Below are 18,976 nucleotides of genomic sequence, written 5' to 3' on the forward strand. Positions count from 1 at the left end.
TGCGAAGACCTTGCCTGCTTCTGTTGAGAGCCCGGTGCAGGATCTCTGGAGCCAGCCTGCAGACAGTGAAGAGCGGTCAGTGGAAGTGCAGTGTTTGTGACCTGCTGAGTCCCGACTCTGCCGACAAATGTACTGTCTGTGAGGCTCCGAAGCCCGGACCAACTCCAGTTGCTCCTACTCCTGCTCCCGCTCCGGACTGCCCCGATAAACGATGTGTGGAAGCAGCCTGTGGTGAAGAGTGGTGAGTGGGTTTGCTCGCTGTGCAGTCTCAAGAGCCCGGACTCTGCTGACAAATGCATCGTCTGCGAGGCTCCGAAGCCTGGATCAGCACCAGTTGCTCCTACTCCTACTCCCGCTCCGACTGCCCCTGACAAATGATGTGTGGAAGCAGCCTGCGGTGAAGAGTGGTGAGTGGGTTTGCTCGCTGTGCAGTCTCAAGAGCCCCGGACTCTGCTGACAAATGCATCGTCTGCGAAGCACCAAAACCCAGATTAGCTCCAACTGTGCCAGCTGCTAGCACCACTGTCCAGCCATCGGCCGGTTGGGGACAGCCCTCGCTCGGGACTGACGAGTGGAAATGCCCCATCTGCGACTGCAAAAGTCCTACATCGTCAAACAAGTGCATTGTGTGCGAGGCACCAAAGCCAGCGCCTGCTCCGGTTGCTCCGACGAACGACATCTGGAAGCAGACTGCAGTAGTGAAGACCGGCCAGTGGAAGTGCAGTGTGTGCGATCTCCTGAGTCCAGACTCGGCTGACAAGTGCACTGTCTGTGAAGCGCCTAGGCCCGGATCCAAGCCCGTCCAGCCCCTAGCCGCACCCGTGCCGGCTTCTTCATCCAAGAGCTTCTGGGGGCAGCCAGTGCTCAAAGCCGACGAGTGGAAGTGCCCGACATGTAGCTGCACAAGCCCAAAGTCTGCCAGCAAGTGTGTTGTGTGCGAGGCCCCGAATCCCGCAGCGGCAGCGGAAAAGCCGCCGGTGTCCATCAGGGACCGCGTCAAGACCTTTGAGGCAGCCAAATTGCCGCTCGTTTAGCTTCGACCTGGACGTCAAGAGTAAGCCGACGCCGCCATTCCTGTCGAGCGGCTTTGGGTCACCCGCAAGCACCGACTCGGGCAACGCTTTCCAGTCGGCGGCACTGGTGGATGGCGAGTGGAAATGCGCGCTGTGCGGGCTCAAGAAGCCCCAGGGATACAGTAGAGTGCACGGTGTGCGGCACAGCAAAAAAATGAGGACCTCACCATACATGCTCCTCCCACGCCGCACTGTTTTTACGTTGTTGCTTTCATGTCCGATGTTTGGGAAATACAGTTGTTCCTTTTTCGCCTTCCAGGAGCGTAGAATGGCGATTGGTGCTCATTTGGGGAGCGCCACGGACACGCATGTACCTCAACCGCCAAAGAGTGCAAATGCGGCATGGCTGGGCCTGCTGCCCGCCAACACCATCGGAGATGTGCGCCGGGAATTGCCAGAGGGACGTGGGCGTGGAGGAGTGTTCGCGCAGCCAAGGCGCCTAGGTTCAATTAGGTAATCTGATCCTGGGTAGGGTGCTGCCGAGCTGTACAGTCGGCATTAGGCCGGTGGTAATTGGAGAGGGTGGTGGAAAGACATTAGCTTACAGGCGTTTGGGTTTTTTTAAATTTCCTCTTGCCGGGCGATTTTTCTGTCCCTCTCTCCATTGCGCTATCTCAGCTTTATTCGTACCTCAGCACTTTTCTCTCTTTGCCGTGCTCCTCATTTTTCTATAACCGCTGTGCACCGATTCCCCCACCACTCTACCTTCCTGTTCTGGACTCTTGCATCGAAAACCGCACGGGTAGAGGGCTTGGTTCCATATTTCCTTTTACCGGCGACCAGGGTCTAGCTTTTCTTTTTATAGCACACCATCTTGCGGGATACAGGCACGGCCTCATTCACAGAACCGCCTTTTACACAGCTACGCACTGCGCATTCACAGACACGGGCTTTGGCATTTAGACATGAGTGGCTCACACCAGGCCTGGGTACTGTCGATGACGTCTGGGGTTGCGTCGGCGCTGGGTGGTACGTACTTTATTGTCTGCGAGCCATTTGGTTTTTGAGGGTGGAGCAGGAGCTGGGGTTGTGCCACCAGGGTGAAGGGCGATCTGGCTGCGTCCTATCGTCCCTCAATCACCATCTGCTCCGAAAAGGGCACATGACAGTAACGTGTGTACCCGACGCATTATTAATCCCTCCAATTTATGTAGCAGCGACGCTGTACTTGGACCCATTGCTGCACAAGCTCGGTATACCAGAGCACGTAAACATACTGGAGTCGCACACGGTTCTGTCGGCACTGCTAGCAGGGGCGTCAGGAATCATGGCGTACACGAGCATCAGCTCACTGACCGGCGAATCGATCGACTACCTGACGCAGTACAAGGGGTGGCCGATTGCCCAGCAGTACCCGGGCGCAGTATCGGCGGTGTTGTTTTTGCTGGGCGCGCACCTGAACCTGCTTCTGGTGAAGGCCGTAGCGTATGTAACGCCGAGTGACTCGCCGATCAAGCACTCGTGTGCATCTCACTCGCCCAACGAGGAGGAGCTTCAGGTTGGCGCATCGCACGGCAGAGATCCATCGACAGGAAACACGAGCACTCGCAGTCTGGTGGGAACGCCAGCAGGTATAGACGAGCGGCAGCCGCTACTGAGCAGTATCGCCAGCGTACAGCCGAGTCCGCTAGTCAACCGATTTGTGACGCCAATGGACAGCATGAGCAACTTTGACGGCGATATTACAGCCATGGCAGCAACCGACCGGGACGACAGTTCGCCTGAGGTTGTGCTGCGACACCACCATCGTTGCGACTGCCATTGTGCGTCCGAGTGTCCTGACTTGTACATCCCTGGGCGCAACGGCGAGTGCGAGTATGCATGCACCAAGAGGGATTGCTACCAGTTTGAGCATTGTCACATCACGCCACTGTACCCACATCCGCATACGCATGGCGTCGAGAACAACGGCATTGAGCAGCTTGCCCACGGTGGGCACTGCTACAGCCCGGTAATCAATGAGAACCCGGGCAAGAGCGCCGACCACCACAACCATAGCCATGTATGTGGCAAGTCGACCACAGCAGCCGGCAGCGTCCATAGCAGTGTGCATATCGACGAGGTTGACGAGCACCATGCTCATCATCATCATCATCACCACCACCACCACAATGATGATGATGAGCATGAGACTGAGGGTGACAGCAGGACAGCGGCCGAAATCAGCACTCAACACCACAGACTGCTACTGCATGTCGGCCTGCAGACCGCTGTAGCGATTGCGCTGCACAAGATCCCTGAGGGACTGATTATCTACATGTCTCGACGCGCATCACCCAAGCTGGGCGTGTCAGTAGCGGCGTCACTGTTCTTCCATAACCTTCCCGAGGGTCTGATGCTGGCGTTGCCGCTGTTCCTGGCCACGGGCCGACGGACGCAGGCATTCCTGGTGTCGTCACTGATGGGCGCAGTACCGCCATTTATTGGAGCCACAATCGGGTGGTTCATTGTCGACGATGTGCTGGACGACGGGGCAAGTCTCGCAGGCGTGTTTGGCGTGGCATTTGGTATCATCGCAGGCATGATGAGCATGGTGGCTCTCAACGGAATGCTCCCGACTGCGCGGATCTACGACAAATCCGGGAATGTTGTTGCATGGTGGTTCGCGTTTGGCATCGCGGCGATGCTGTTTGCTAACTCGACCCTTAAATGATAACTAAGAGTTCCGCGCTGGTAGATGATAATATATTCTGCTGAGACTTGAGGCTTTTTGTTGCTGCGACTTGCGAGGTGGGATAGTAGCGGCCTGCTTGTCCCGACACCATCGACAATGTGCAGCTTATTGAGTCGTTTGGATGCCTCCCAGCTTGCGCTGTCGTGACCGCTGTCATGTGCTGCCTTTTTAGTGGCGATGGCATTTCTCTCGTGTAACACCCAGCAATAAAACTGTTGCAATTGTCGTTGACTATTGTCTTTAGGTGGGTGTTTATCAGCGCTGAGCACCACCTGGCTGCTTTTGCAGCGTTCGTCTGGATACCACTTGCAGACTCTAGTCGCCAGAGGGCTCAACAGAATGCCCCTCAAGCAGCTTGACTGGGCGACCTGACACCGAACTCCCAGGCCGTACGGTTGAGGTATAGCGGCAGATATGTCTGAGCAGCTGTGGTTGTATGGCGAATGCACCATGCCGAGTAGGCGATGGCCACTGGTCTTCTGGGGACTCTGCACGTTGACCCAGGGAGTCAGCGTAGCCAATACAATAGCATGGCCCCCACCAAGAGTGGGCCAGTGTGCCCGGTATGAATCAGGGAATTTGATCGTCCTGCCATGTGGTGAGGTGCTGCCTATCCATAGAGGAGCTGGCCAACAGGCACATCCCGGCGCCTCCCTGCCTCTGCTCAGTTTCCTCGCACATTGGATTTATTTACGCACAAAAGCAAATGACTCTTGGGAGTACCCGCAAGCGCTTCAGCACCATCCTGCGGCGCAAAGAGCGCCTGCCTCTCTCGGCAGTCATCGACAACTCGACGCGTGCCAGCAGCACCGACGGCTCCACAGCCCCATCCAATGCCCTGGCCCGGACCCAGATGGTTGGGTCGGCGACCTCCGAGGACATCTTTGTGGTCCGCATGACAGCGTGGAGGCGGCTGGTGAAGCTCTACGAAACATACTACCAGAGTATCGTCGCAGCCGAAAAGGCCGCGGCAAAGAACCTTGAAAAGGCACTGGGCGAATTTGCCGTTCCGCTGCAGGGCGAGCACTTTTTCCTGGGCGTCGAGCATCCGGGAGTGCAGAATATAGCCAGCCAGGTCAAGAGCGTGCACGGGAGCTTCATTGCGCAGCAGATGAATCTGGTGCAGACGGTGGAGACAGAGACAATCGAGGGGCTCGGCCAGCTGAGGACGGAAATCAAGGACAACATTAAGCTCTATGTTGACCACATGGCACCGCTGTACAAGCGGCTGAGGCGGCAGGTGAGGGAGGCAGAGCAGTATAAGGAGAAGCTGGCGCGCACCATCGACAACCTGCCAAAGGACATGGATGCATGGCTGGCCCAGCAGCAGGTAAGGCGCGAGCTGCGGTACCAGGCGGAATGCGAGAACGCACTGTTCCGCGGCGTCCAGGCCGAACACACGCGTCTGGTAAAGTGGGAGGCAGGATTGGCCGAGCGCCTGACGCGGCTGGTCACGACAACCATGCGCCAGCAGCGATCGGCGGCCACGGCCAATCAGCAGGTCCTGGACAAATTCCTTGGATACATGGACACGTTCGACGCAAAGCATGAGCTGGGGTCGTTTGAGACGCAGTTCGGCGCAGCACTCCGCAACCCGATGGGTCTGGATGGCACGTCGCATGCGAGCAAGTACGACTATATGTACAAGAACCACGAGTACACCGACGTGCTGCTGGAGGGCCCGCTGGAGCGCGAGAAGGGCGTTGTGAAGAAGTTCCACGCGCAGTACGCCGTCCTGACAAAGCTCGGGTTTCTGCACTGCTTTGCCGACCAGCTGCTCCTGCTGGAGACAGATCCCGAGGCGTCGTTCTTTTTACGCGACTGCAATGTTGGCCCGCTGGACGACAACAACAACTTCACGCTGTTCTTGTCTGACAAGGTCGTGGGGCGGAGTAGGTATGTGTTCAGATCGCACGATCGCGAGGTGATTCGGCAATGGTGGAGCATTATTGACGCAATCATCCGAAGCGCGCCTAGCCCGAACAAGGACGGGACGATTGTGGGCGGGTCGCTACGAGACCCGGAGACCGCGGCTAGGGCCATTGCAATCTCTCACCCCAACACCATGCCGACAGCATCGGGGCTGACGGCCAGCGAGCTGGCGGCCCGCAACCTCGAGGAGGATAATGTCCGACGCAGCATGTCCCGCGATAGCCACTCTGCCGGCCATGTATTGCCGAGGGAGACCAGTGCTCCGCTCCCGCCGCCGCCGCCGCCACCACCCCGCACTGACTTGCCCAGTCCACAGGAGTTGGGCGAAAAGCCTGGGACCCGGTTCCTTGACCTGAACCATGATATTGATGAGCTGTCGCTGGACGATGTGAAACCCGCCAGCGTAATCATGTCGCCCGCCGAGCCTCAGCAGCAATTCTTTGCAAATTAATATTTCATTTGGGAGCATTTGGTATCTTGCAAGTATAAAATCACTCTACCAGCCACGCTTCTCGAGGCGCTCGTTATCGGCCAGCGAGTCGCAGTTGATGCCCACCATGGCCTCGCCGAGGTCCTCGGAGATCTCCGCCAGGACCTTGGCATCATTGAAGTGGGTGACGGCCTTGACGATAGCGCGGGCGCGCTTGGCCGGGTTGCCGCTCTTGAAGATGCCGGAGCCGACAAAGACACCGTCGCAGCCCAGCTGCATCATCAGGGCAGCATCGGCGGGGGTAGCAACACCACCGGCGGCAAAGTTGACCACGGGCAGACGGCCAAGGCGGGCAGTCTCCTTGAGCAGCTCGTGCGAGACACCGAGCTCCTTGGCGTAGTTGTACAGCTCCATCTTGGACAGCGACTGCGCGTGCCTGATCTGCTTGGTGACCGTGCGCATGTGCTTGACAGCCTGGACGACGTCGCCGGTGCCAGCCTCGCCCTTGGTGCGGATCATGGCGGCGCCCTCGGAGATGCGACGCAGGGCCTCGCCCAGGTTGCGGCAGCCGCAGACGAACGGCACCTTGAAGTCGTGCTTGTCGATGTGGTACGTGTCGTCGGCGGGCGTCAGCACCTCGCTCTCGTCGATGTAGTCGACGCCAACAGCCTCGATGATCTGGGCCTCAACAAAATGGCCGATGCGCACCTTGGCCATGACCGGGATTGTGACCGCGTCGATGATCTCCTTGATCATCTGCGGGTCCGACATGCGCGCGACGCCGCCGTCCTTGCGGATGTCGGCGGGCACGCGCTCCAGCGCCATCACGGCACAGGCGCCGGCCTCCTCGGCAATGCGGGCCTGCTCGGCGTTGACCACGTCCATGATCACTCCGCCCTTGAGCATCTGGGCCAGACCGGTCTTGACGCTGAACGATCCGGAGTCGTCGACAGTGCCGGCGGCGGGGCCGGTAAGGTTGGTAGCGGTCTTGAAATCGGACATGACTGTTTGATGATGCGGGTATTACCTGAAAGTAGCAGCTGATTCTGAACAGAAATAAAGAGAAAAGGAATGTGATCGGGGACTGGAGGTGCTTCTGGTATCTCCGCCCCCCGACCCACGCCTATATTTATACCTCCGCCGGAGGAGCACTGGAGGAAAAAAACTCTAGCCCGTCCCCAGGCATCTCAAAATCAGGCGAGGAGGATCAGGGGAGCGAGGCAATAGCACCACGCTGCGCTGAAGCTTACGGAAATCCTCCCGAGCAGCACCTTTTCGCCCAACTGGCCAGGAACTGTGAGGTTGCGTTCGCCCTTTTCACACTCTCGGGTAGTACCACAGGGTAGAATCCCCCATTACCAGCGATTGTTCTTTGGCGTGAGAAATAATGCCCGTGAGAGGCTGCGGCCAGCGGTTCCGACACCATTACTCAGCACGCATCCTGTTAGTTGCTCATCTGTCCTCTCTGCATGGTAGCGAGTCATATGACCGGCCCTAGCCACCCATGCTTCTTGTCCGCACTTCACCACGCTTGACTCGGTGCAACCGGTCAGCAGCGGCTGGGGACCGCCCTCCATTCCACTGAGCCAGCGTACACTCCCAATTACCGGCTACGGAATCACGGATCTGGGCTGTGCCAGCATGTATATACATGTCGCTCGTTGTTGCCAACTGAATCAATATATTGAACTGGACTATGTCCACACCCGAATATAGCCTTGCTAGTTGCGCCATGGCTTCTTGCGCATTATGCAACGCACGCTTGGGCTCATGTACATTGCAATGGCCAAAAGCAGCGGCACAGTGAAATAAAGTGCAATGGAGACATATTCAAGCCAGACGTAGGGTCTGCGTTGATGGTACCGAAGCGGTATATGGAAAGCAGAGAACCACGTAGCCGTGATCGGCGCAGTAGCACACCATATGGATTTCTTGACTGTTCGCTGCGGTATACTATCGCTCTGTCTGCCATGCATAGCCGGGACCCCGTACTTTAGCACATTCTGCCTCTCCACCAACTGCAATTCCTTTGCTATCCGTCGGATATGAAGTGAAGCTCCATAATGTTTACAGTCCCAACTGCGCCCAGCAAGAGCGCCTACAGCCCTAAACATAGCATCTTGATCTGATACGCTTTGCGTGAAGGAACTAGTGGAGTAGTACAAAAGTCGTTATTGAACTCTTTTAGCGGCACAAGTGCGACGTAGAGATTTGGACCGACGATGAATGCGGCGCTGGTCAGTATCAGCAGTATTCGCAGCCACGTTGTATACGGCGGAATATTGTGAATGGCGGTCAGCCGGAGAATAATCACAATATAGACACGAGTATATCGGAATGATAGTTGCCGCGTTGTTGGCTATGTGAAAGAACCGGCACAGGCCCTGGTCAGCCGTTCTGATATTGCTCATGACGACACGGAGAACAAACCGGACCCAAACCACGACCTAGGTAAGGAATAGTGCTCGGAATATAAAGCTCCTCTAGACGTCCCCCCGCGCGTATATGATTACGATACTAGCAGCAACCACTAGGAAGGTAAACAATGCGGCGAGCCCGCAGACTGTTGCCTCATATTCTTAGGCGATGTGGACGCGGTCCTAAAATATGTATCTGTGTTATCCCCCATGCATGCCAATGGCTTGATATAGAATATGCAAATGAAGGAAGTAACGGGAAAAGCCGCCAAATAGAAGAAAAAGCTGCCCATTCAAATATCCACGGCGGATTGTGCCTTCGGACAGCACCGGTGCTGTTTGCAAAACCCAATCCGTTCCTTCCATTTCTGGCGCCACCAAGCCGATGCATGGATCATGCAATGCTGTCTAGTCGTACCTCGCATTGGTGAAGAGCGCTAGAGGTTAGATGTACTTAATGAGTACTGCTATGAAACAAAGTCGGCTAAGGTCCCTGAGGAAAACAACGAGTTGACCCGTATTCTCAGTCCTATAGGGCTACGCTGGATATTGTTCTGTGGATCCCCACACTTTGACGCCTTCCATGATCTACGGTAGTCGCGTAAAAAGCCCATGACCATCGGATTGAAAAAGAACGCAACAGCCATGAAGATAGTCATCAGCGAAAAGAGAGATATGTTTATGTATTCGAGGTTGTAGTATGGCCGCTGTGAATAAAACCGAACGAATACCAGCGCGCTGTTAAACCAGAGGGACGCAACCGGGGTGATAGGAAACCACACTGCTGACTTCAATGTTTGGTTCAGCAGGTCAGCTGTGGACCGGCCGACGTCTTTCCTAGAATAAATACCAGGTACGCCTTCGTGGGTCATTATGTTACTGATGCGTCGGGCCCTGCGCGATGTCCTTCGTATATGGACTGCTACGATTGACATGCTCACAAAGCTGGCAATCCCTGCCAATAGAGCCCAGACCACAACTGTACCGATAATGACATGGTATAGTTGATCATTGACGACAAGCGGGAGGTCGCAAAAGCTCTCTAGGCCGACAGTCTTGCGTGGAATGGTTAGATACACGAATTGGGGACCAACCGAACACAGCACACAAATGGTAGCTAGGATTACTCGTGGCCGCCTCGCATGCGGCGAGAGGTTGTGGATGATGACCAACTCCAAATATATAACCATATAGGCGCACAAGTACACCACAAGATGTGAGCTCATGTTACTGAGTGTGAGCACTATTCGGCACCCGGCCTCGTTGTGCATAGTTACGCTGGTGAGGAGAGTGCGGGTGAGGAAGCGAATAAAATTCATAAACTGGATAACCAAGAGGCCGCGGAAGACGCTGTTTTTCCATACTCGCCGCTGTATATACACGACAGCCAGTCCAAACAAAAACACCACCAGGGATATCGCCGAGCATGTTACAAAAACAACGAAGGCGTACATTTGTAGTGCTGATGGATAGTCTCCAAACGTCCGAGTCTGTGGATCAGTTGAGCGATGCATACATTATGACAAACGTCAAGCGATAATAATAATAGAGTTGCTTCAATGGAAGAGGAGTGAAGTAGTGTCTGGAGCAAATAGTTTGGAACTTTATTCTGCTCGGCAGACTGTCTAACCATTTAGCCCCTGGCTGCAGAACAACACAGCCTGTTCCAGGTTCATATGCATTATGCATTGATCACTAATGTGCAGAATGATGGATGCATCAATGCACATTTGCATATTACAAAGCACGACTCAAGTGTATTCTGTCTGGCACTGAGAAATGAAAGGAAACTATTTACGAGCTGCGACCGAGTGTTGCCTGTGTAGAAAAGTCCGACCTAACCTCGAGTTCACTAGGTTTGCGCCTCTGAGCATGGTGTGATAGATCGCGCCTGGTCATACTCCACGACTTTCCATAGTCGCGAATAAAGTCTAGAACCAACGGGTTGACAAAAAAAGCGACGGCCATGAAGAATGGCATGAGTGAAAGCAGGGAGACATTTACGTACTCGAGATTGCGCATTGGCTTCTGGGTGTAATATCGGGCAATGATCAGCGCAGAATTGAACCATAGCGCTATTATTGGAGCTATTGGGAACCATACAACCGTCCGAAGCGCCCTGTTCAAAAGCACCGCTGTAGAGCGTCCATAAGCCAAGCTGCGGGTGGCGTAAGTATACTCGTCACTTGTCATGAATTTTCTGGTACATTTCAGGGTGCGGATAATGTGAATCGAGATTACTGCCATACTGGCTAGACTGACAATACCCGCAGCATAGGACCAGACTATGACAGTCGAGATGAGCAGGTAAAAGTACCCTGTGGTTGAATAAAACGGAATGCGGCAGAAACTCTCAGCCCTGCCTTGCTGGGCGAAATGAAAAGATAGACCACTTGTGGGCCAAAGGAGCAAAGCACGCATATTGCCATCAGCAGCACTCTTGGCCAGACCTTCGACGGCGAAAGGGAGTGTATGATTGTAAGCTGGAGATATACAACAATGTACATGCAAAGGTACATGGCAAATCCGACTGTACCGTTGTTTAGTGCAAGCAAAATCCGGCATCCGGTTTCGTTTGAAATATTAGCCCTGCTCAGAGAGAGTCGGAATATGAAACGCAGGCAGTTAACAATCTGGATAACCAACAGAATTCGAAACGTGACGTTCTTCCAGATACGCGGTCGTTTGTATACGATGAACAGGCCGATCACAAAGACCATGAATGATATGGATGCTGATGCAACGAAGATGCCAAGGACATAGTCTAGCAGACTCTGCGAATATCTCCCGAGGATGGGCGATGGTGCTGTGGATTGGCTATACATTCATCGCGTGTAGCAGTGGAGGCAGTCAAGATTGAAAAGGAGTAGATGAGGCGAAAGAGTCAATGGTGCAAACTGCAAGCTGAGCTGGTTATGCTGTGCCTTTGCAAAGTTTTTTTTTGCAAATCAGCGAATCTGTGCTACGCACTGTTGTGCTACACAGCGGTGTCAAGGTACATGAGCTTGTTAGTTGGTGCCCCACGCTTCCCTTGTATATTTATTGGGCAGTTTCGAGATAAGAGTCCAAAGCTACCAAAGTGCCTGTCTTACTGGTGGGCTGGAAGGCAGAAACAGACGAAATGCTGATTGTCAGCTCCGCCGGATTACGGCGCAGTCTACCCTGAATACATTCGCGCCTAGACAGACTCCACGATTTCCTGTAATCGTGCAAAAACTCGATGACCATGGGATTGAAGAAGAATGCCGCAGCCATAAAGATCGTCATCAGCGAAAACAGGGATATGTTGATGAACTCCAGTGGGATGTAGGCTTTCTGTGTGAAGTGGCGAGTGATGATCATTGCACTGTTGAACCACAGTGACATAATGGGCGTAATTGGGAACCATACAACAGTTCGTAGCGTTCTGTTCAGCAGCGCAGCTGTAGTGTAAACCCGGTGCTGTCCTCCGGCGCCATACGAATGATCGATCTTGTCCATGAACTCCTCTGTTTGTCTCGAGGTGCGAAAAATGTGAATGCTTATCACCAACATGCTAATTATACAAATAACACCCGCAGCAAATACCCAGACGATGATGGTGCCAATAAGGACATGCAGCAGCCGGGTACTGGGAATAAATGGGATTGCACAAAAGCTATCTATCCCCGCGTTGTGCTGAGATATAATAAGGAGGACTAGATGCGGGCCGTAAGAAAACAGCACGCAGCCAGTCATCAGCAGTATGCGCGGCCATGTTTTATATGGCGAAAGATTGTGGATAATAGTAAGCTGGAGGTATACAATGATGTATACGCAGAGATACATGACGAGCTCTGCCGTGCCGTTGTTTAAGAACATCAAAATCCGACACATTGACTCGTTGGTGATGTTTGCCTTAGTTAAGATAATGCGGATTATGAAGCGTAGGCTGTTTACAATCTGAATCAGCAGCAGCGTGCGGAACATGGTGTTTTTGGAGAGTTTTGGTCGCTTGTGCAGCATGAAAACGCCAGCAACAAAGACCACGAACGAGATGGAAGCGGACGCTATGTAGATAATAAGCGCGTATTCCCTCAAACTCCGCGTGTATTCTCTAAACACTGGCGTCGGGCTGCTGGCGTTGCGATACATTCATCGCTTTTAATAAAAAGTTAATATTTTCCGCAGATGGTTCAAGAACTAGAAAAGCTACCCAGGTTAGCGTGCCTCATGGGAAGTCTACAACTAGAGATCGTTTGACCCAAAAGTTACAATTCCAAGAAAATGGAGGTTTCTGCATGATAGTAGCCAAACGCCCCAACTGCACATCCATGCAATGCTCCCAAACATGCTCCTTTTTAGTTGGCATTGGCTGGCCGCATTGTAGAGCCCGGATACAAGTCATGGCCAGGTGAAACAAGTGTGCAACAGTAATGATTTATTGGGTATAGTAGAGATCAGCAAGAGACGGCTGGGAACTAAGCTCGAGCGACGAATACGAAGATAATGGGTGGATGCGGAAATTCAGTCCCACTGGATGCTGGTGCGGCTGTCCTACCGAGTGTTCACGCCTGGCTGATGATCGCAGTCGTCTGTAGTCACGCAGAAAGTCCATGACCATTGGGTTAAAGACAAATGCAGCGGCCATGAAGATCGTCATCAGCGAAAAGAGGGATAGGTTTATGTACTCGAGATTGAAGTAGGGGTGTGCTGTATAGTGACGGACAATGATTAGCGCCGAGTTAAACCACTGTGAAATGATAGGCGCGATTGGAAACCACACGACAGTTCGAAGTGTCCGATTCAACAATTCAGCGGTTGAGCGAGTGTGTTCCCTCCCATTGTTGCCGTATGTATACTGGTTATTTAGGATGATCTTTTTGGCCTGCCGTGAAGTCCGAATAATATGGATGGTTATGATAGTCATGCTGATTAGGCATACGATTCCTGCTAGTAGCGGCCACACGACGACTGATCCGATTAGAACGTGGAAAAAGCGCACGCTAGAGGTAAATGGGATGCTGCAAAAGCTGGTTAATCCAGCCGACCTGCGCGAAATGACAAGATATACTATCTGGGAGCCAAAAGAACATACCACGCAGAAAGTCATCAGTGCTACGCGTGGCCATGTTTTGTAGGGTGAAAGGTGGTTGATGATGGTGAGCTGAAGATAGACAGTGACATACATGCACAAGCAAATGTTCATATTGGCTACACCATTATTAAGCACAAACAATATCCGACACGCAGCTTCACTGGTAATAGGCGCGTAAGTTATAATCAGTCGGAAGACGAAGCGCAGACAATTTATGATCTGTATCGACAACAGCACACGAAACATGATGTTCTTCCATATCCATGGCCGCTTATAAACGATGAGCAGACCGAAAAGAAACATAATCAGGGATGTTGATGCCGATACGATGAATATTACAAGACCAAACACCTGTAGACCATGCGGGTACCCTTCAAGTATTGTCGGTGCTGAATGTGTTTGCTGCGACATTCATATTTTTGGATGACAATCAAAATACAGTGAAGTAGCAAAAAAGGTCGACAGAGGGCTGCAGAGGAAACATCTACTTTCCTTGTAGTCTGCTTGGATAATACCAGCATCTTAATGCATGAAATGCGGCAATGGACCTAGACCCTGCTTTCAAACCAAGAACTGCCAATTTCATGCCGCAGTGTAACGGTAATTACCATGGCTGCCAATGTTCGTCAATAGCTGTTTGCATAAGAATTGTAGATGCTATTGTAAATGCAGAATGCTAAGCTCAGCTGTAAACCATTTTAGTAGTCGGCTCAGGAGCATTTCTTGGGATACAAGGGTTTCCGAGCTTCAGTCTACTTCGGTCGGTGCCTTTCCAGTCGCTGGTTACGAAAATACTGTCGTACACAGGGATTCATTATCATTGCCAACGCATGAATAACCGCCATTAGTGCGAACAGCGCGATGTTGATAAACTCGAGTTCCTGATACTGTCTTCCAGTGTAGTACCGGACTATTGGCAATATCCCATTGAACCATGTCGATACGATAGGGGCAATCGGGAACCACACTACGGCTTTTATCGTTTTGCGCAGCAAATTGCTATTGCCATTGGTCTCAATAAGATGGGCCGTTCTACTGCCGAGCATCATGCATCGGGATACCCTTTTGATTCTGCGCGCCGTGTGGACCATGTATATCCCGGTAATGCTCATGCTGATGACCCCAATAACCCCGGGCAAAAAAATAAATATGTCGTATGTCACAATAATTATTATCAGTCGGCGCCATGTGGGGATCATGGGAATGTGGCAATAGTCCTGCAATCCCATCTGCCTGGGTGCAGGTACAAGTAGAGTGTCTGCGGTACGACTGACATCAAAGCTCCGAGCGTCAGGCTTGCAACACGAGGAAAGCGCCTATGCGGCGACACATGGTGGATCACCACAAGCTGAGGTACAGATTGCAGTGAACGCACAAATACACAGGCAGAATTCCCAAAGCATAGTTTAGAAATGCCATGATCCCGACATCCGGCGTGTGAGGTCAGTGGAACACAGGTGATAACTACGCGAGATATTAATCGGGCGCAGTTGATCGGCTGTACAACGAATACGATCCGAAATATACCATTCTTCCACATAGAGCGCTGTCTGAATACAAGTACGGTGCCGAATATGGACATTCCGAGCGAGATACTAGCGCCAATGGAATTGATGGCGATTGCGTATACGCGGAGACTTTGCGCGTAATTTCCAAGTACATAGCTTTCGTTCCCTGGCATTCATAAAAATATCAGTTCTGTCAAGAGAGGGGCCAAGCAGTGGAGAAAAAAGGCAGAATGCAGGCTATTCAACGGCCGCGGTGCGTAGCACGAAGAAAGAATCCAAGCTAGTGATTAGATCCTGCAGCAGGTACAACATTGATGGATAATTGAGTTCAAGGCATAGGTGCAAGCCAGGGTCTAGAAAGGAGCTGGGATGCTGTCTATGCAGCAGCATAAGCGCAACCGACACATTTCATTCAATGCATTAAACGGACACTAGCAGCGCTCGAAAATCTTGTACAGGTCAGGCACATCTGCCAGCTCGGTAATGCAGCATTCGGTCAGCATTGCATTAGGCGCCCAAAAGACGAGCCCTTCAGCGCTGCCAGTATGCGGTGCTCTACCATCATCCGGTACTCGTCCTTGGCGCTTTGCGGATCGCTCTGCAGAGGCGGCTCGAGCGCAAACATGGTGGCCAGAACGTTGATAAACGATTTGAAGAATGCCTGCTCGTCGTCCCAGTTGACAAAGTACGTTGTGTTGTAGAGAAACAGAGGCAGTTTATCAAAGTCAGGTGCATAGTCCGGGACTACCATCGGCAATGTCTCGATAGTGCCAATGTCGCTGATTTTGATGTGGAAATACTCCTCGAGCATCTCGCGACTGTCCCTGAACTTGTCCAAGACTTCCTGTGCACACTTTTCGGGGTCTTCAGGCTTGAGCTCTGTGGCAGCAGCCATAGCCAAGGTCATAGATTGACGGAGCGGGCTGGAGTATAAGCCGGCCAAAGTTCATAAAGTCGAACAGGCAGCGGTGGTAGAAGAGGTGGTAGCTGACCCTGCAGTAGTCAATCATGTAGAGCCGTGTGCTGTACTGGATCAGGGCGCGCCGGTCGTCAATGAAGCCAACAAAGGTATGCTCGCTCATGATCCGGGTCAGTTCTGGGTGCATATGCCGCTGCAGGTCCCTGCGCAGCCCAAGAATACTTGTCAGCCGGACCTCAACGCGTGGGTCCTTTTGGGCAGCAGTATGACTTGTCTGTAAGGTTATCGGCAGGTTCCGGATGCTCTGTCGAGAGCTGCTTGGCAGGTGCCCTTTCTGCGGAGATGGCGATGTGGCGGAGGCTGGCCTAGGAGTTACCGTCGGCGATGCTGTAGGGTTGGCAAATAGCGGCTCGATATTCTCTACGCTCGACCCCGATCTATCAACACCTTGCACTGGTGGGTTGACGCAGAGCTGCTTTCGCGATCAAGTCTACTCAAGAGACTTGTCTCGATGTTTCTGTTGGTACGAGTTGGCGATGGCTCGAGCACCCGTCGTTTGGGTGGTGGTGATCTGATCGGCGACACAGACATATCGGGTTGGATCCGTGTTTGCACCGGCGTGCGCCGAATCGTTGGCGAGTTGCCAAAAGAGAATGAGTCGAGCGAGAGGGTCTTGTAGTTTGTTCGCACAGCACGGTTAACTGGTGTTTTGCGCGGTGTGCTTCCGATTGCTGGCGGATCTCCGGCAGGGCGTTGGCTGGTGTAGATGCTGCGGTTCTAGGGATTACAGGGGTAGTTGCTGGTTCGCTGACAGGCCTGTCCTCGGCGTTCGACGCCTCATGTGCGAGCTCCCCACTGGGGCCTTTGACCAGAGTCGTTTGGATGGCGTACTGGCGGCTCTGATTGCTGGCCACCAGCTTCTTCTGGATATGTGCAATCACCGACTCAATGATCTCATCCTCGTGCAGGAATCGGACCTCGCGTTTGGCTGGGTGCACGTTGACATCAACATGCTCCGGCTTGATCTGCAGGTCCAAATACACGAATGGCTTTGACGATTGGGGAGCACGCCCGAGTACAGTGCATCAAGCGCGCGTTTTATCGGTATGGTCGACCAGCCGGTGGTTGATGAACAGAAGCATGACCGACTTTGACATGTCATGGGTGGCGCTGGAAACATAGCCCTGAATGAGAACTCGCCGTTTCGTCTTGAACTCGACAGGCACAATGCGTTGGCGATCTTCGAACCAAAGACCATGCGATATTACTTATTGTTGTTGCCCCAGGTAGCGTATTCAGGTCAGCCTTCGGAGCACCAATCTTTCTGCAGGTGAACGCAACACCGGAATTGTGGATTGCATAGCGGCTGGCGACCTCGTAGATCCTGTTGTACTCCTCGCGCGTGTTCTTCAACGCTTTCAGGCGCGACGGGATGTTGTAAAACAGATCCTCCGCAGTAAGCATTGTTCCAGGATTTCCTGCACAGGGCTCAGGGTCGGCACTGGCGCCAGGCTTTGGTGGGGCGAGCTTGCCATCAATGTAATGTGCGCGGTACGCACAGTCGGAGCCCGCCTGCTTCGTCACGATGCTCAGGTGCGACACATGGCTGATGCTAGCAAGCGCCTCGCCCCGAAACCCGTAGGTGTGGATACTCTGCAGGTCTTCACACGCGCAGCTTGCTGTCGTGAAGCGCTCGCATACCAGCGGCAGATCCTCGGTGCGGATGCCGTGTCCGTTGTCCTGGATCTGCAGGACTTTGAGTCCACCGTCCTTGACGTTAACCGATATGCTAGTGGCGCCAGCATCAAGAGAGTTCTCAATGAGCTCCTTTAGTGCATTTGACGGCCTGTTGATGATCTACTGGGAGCCATAGCTGAGTTAGAGGCTGTTTGTATGCTAGGCCGGAATTCTAGGCGCCAAATAGCGTTACCTCTCCGGCAGCGATACGGTTAATGACAGTCGTATCGAGCTTGCGAATCGGCGCTGGCCCAGTTTGATCTGTGGCATCGCTGGTTGTAAAAATGAAACTGGATCTAGGAAAGAGTGCAGAAAAAGAGCCTGGGTGAGAGAAGGAGAGCAGAAACACTGGCGCTGACGCTGCCGAGGTTTCCCGCAGCGAGCACTGCTGGTTCGCAATCTGCTGATCACGATCGCTGGATCTGAGAGTGGGCTTTTATCTACGACGTTTTTTTCTGGACACTCGATCTTAATAAGCGGCAGCTCAAGGCAGCGCGTTGCTGCTATTTCCTCCCAGAAATCGTTCAATTTGCACACAATCCTTACACTTTTCGAAATCAATGCGGTCTATTCTCATTCGCAGTCTGCAGCGGGCACAGCCGGTGCGTTCAATCCACACGAGCAGTGTCGCCATGGCTGGTCGCGAAAAGCGTAAGGTGGACTTCAAGAGCTACGCCCGCACGAACCGCAAGGCGCATACCGAGCTGTACGACGAGCAGGACGCTGTGTTTGATCTGGAGGGGATGCCAGCATGGGAGTACGACGACCACCACACGTACGGCCACCTTCTTATGGACAGCGTCCGTGATGTGCGCAAGTACGTGCGTCTGGAGAAGTATGAGCTGCCACGCTGGCCAAGCACGCCAAGGCGTTCCGGCCGCCGGCGGCAACGCACTGCTTGCGGTTCGAGCGGTCTTTTACGCACGGCGATAAGCACCAGGCTGAGGATCGCAAGGTGAAGCTCAGAGTGACTGTGTCGCAGCTGGGGCTGAAGGGACCGGAGCTGCACAAGTTTTTGCTGCTGGCGGGCGTGCGGTACAACCCGTCGACGGACGAGCTGGTGATGTCGGAGGATCGGGAGACGACGTCGCTGCTGAATAAGAAGAGGCTGGCAGAGACGGTCAGTGAGCTGGTTGCCGAGGCCAAGAAGAAGGACGACATGTTTGCAGATGTGCCCCTGAACTTCCACCACCACAAGAGCCGGCCCCGGCAGAAGTTCCCGGTCGAGTG

The 18,976-nt window shown here is 53.3% G+C and overlaps 2 protein-coding genes across 2 annotated transcripts; both read right to left on the reverse strand.

The window, feature by feature from the left end:
* Positions 1-167: 167 nt before the first annotated feature.
* Positions 168-1,106, reverse strand: DL89DRAFT_118205 (uncharacterized protein). The gene has a single exon (XM_040883171.1). It carries the CDS (start codon positions 983-985, stop codon positions 347-349), a length of 639 nt encoding a protein of 212 aa, XP_040739588.1. The 5' UTR covers positions 986-1,106; the 3' UTR covers positions 168-346.
* Positions 1,107-8,961: 7,855 nt separating this feature from the next.
* Positions 8,962-9,839, reverse strand: DL89DRAFT_118278 (uncharacterized protein). Its single transcript, XM_040883172.1, has one exon. It carries the CDS (start codon positions 9,795-9,797, stop codon positions 8,994-8,996), a length of 804 nt encoding a protein of 267 aa, XP_040739589.1. The 5' UTR covers positions 9,798-9,839; the 3' UTR covers positions 8,962-8,993.
* Between the last annotated feature and the right edge of the window lie 9,137 nt (positions 9,840-18,976).

Source organism: Linderina pennispora (genome assembly GCF_002104995.1).
Source record: "Linderina pennispora strain ATCC 12442 chromosome Unknown DL89scaffold_36, whole genome shotgun sequence".
NCBI classification, from domain to species: Eukaryota; Fungi; Kickxellomycota; class Kickxellomycetes; order Kickxellales; family Kickxellaceae; genus Linderina; species Linderina pennispora.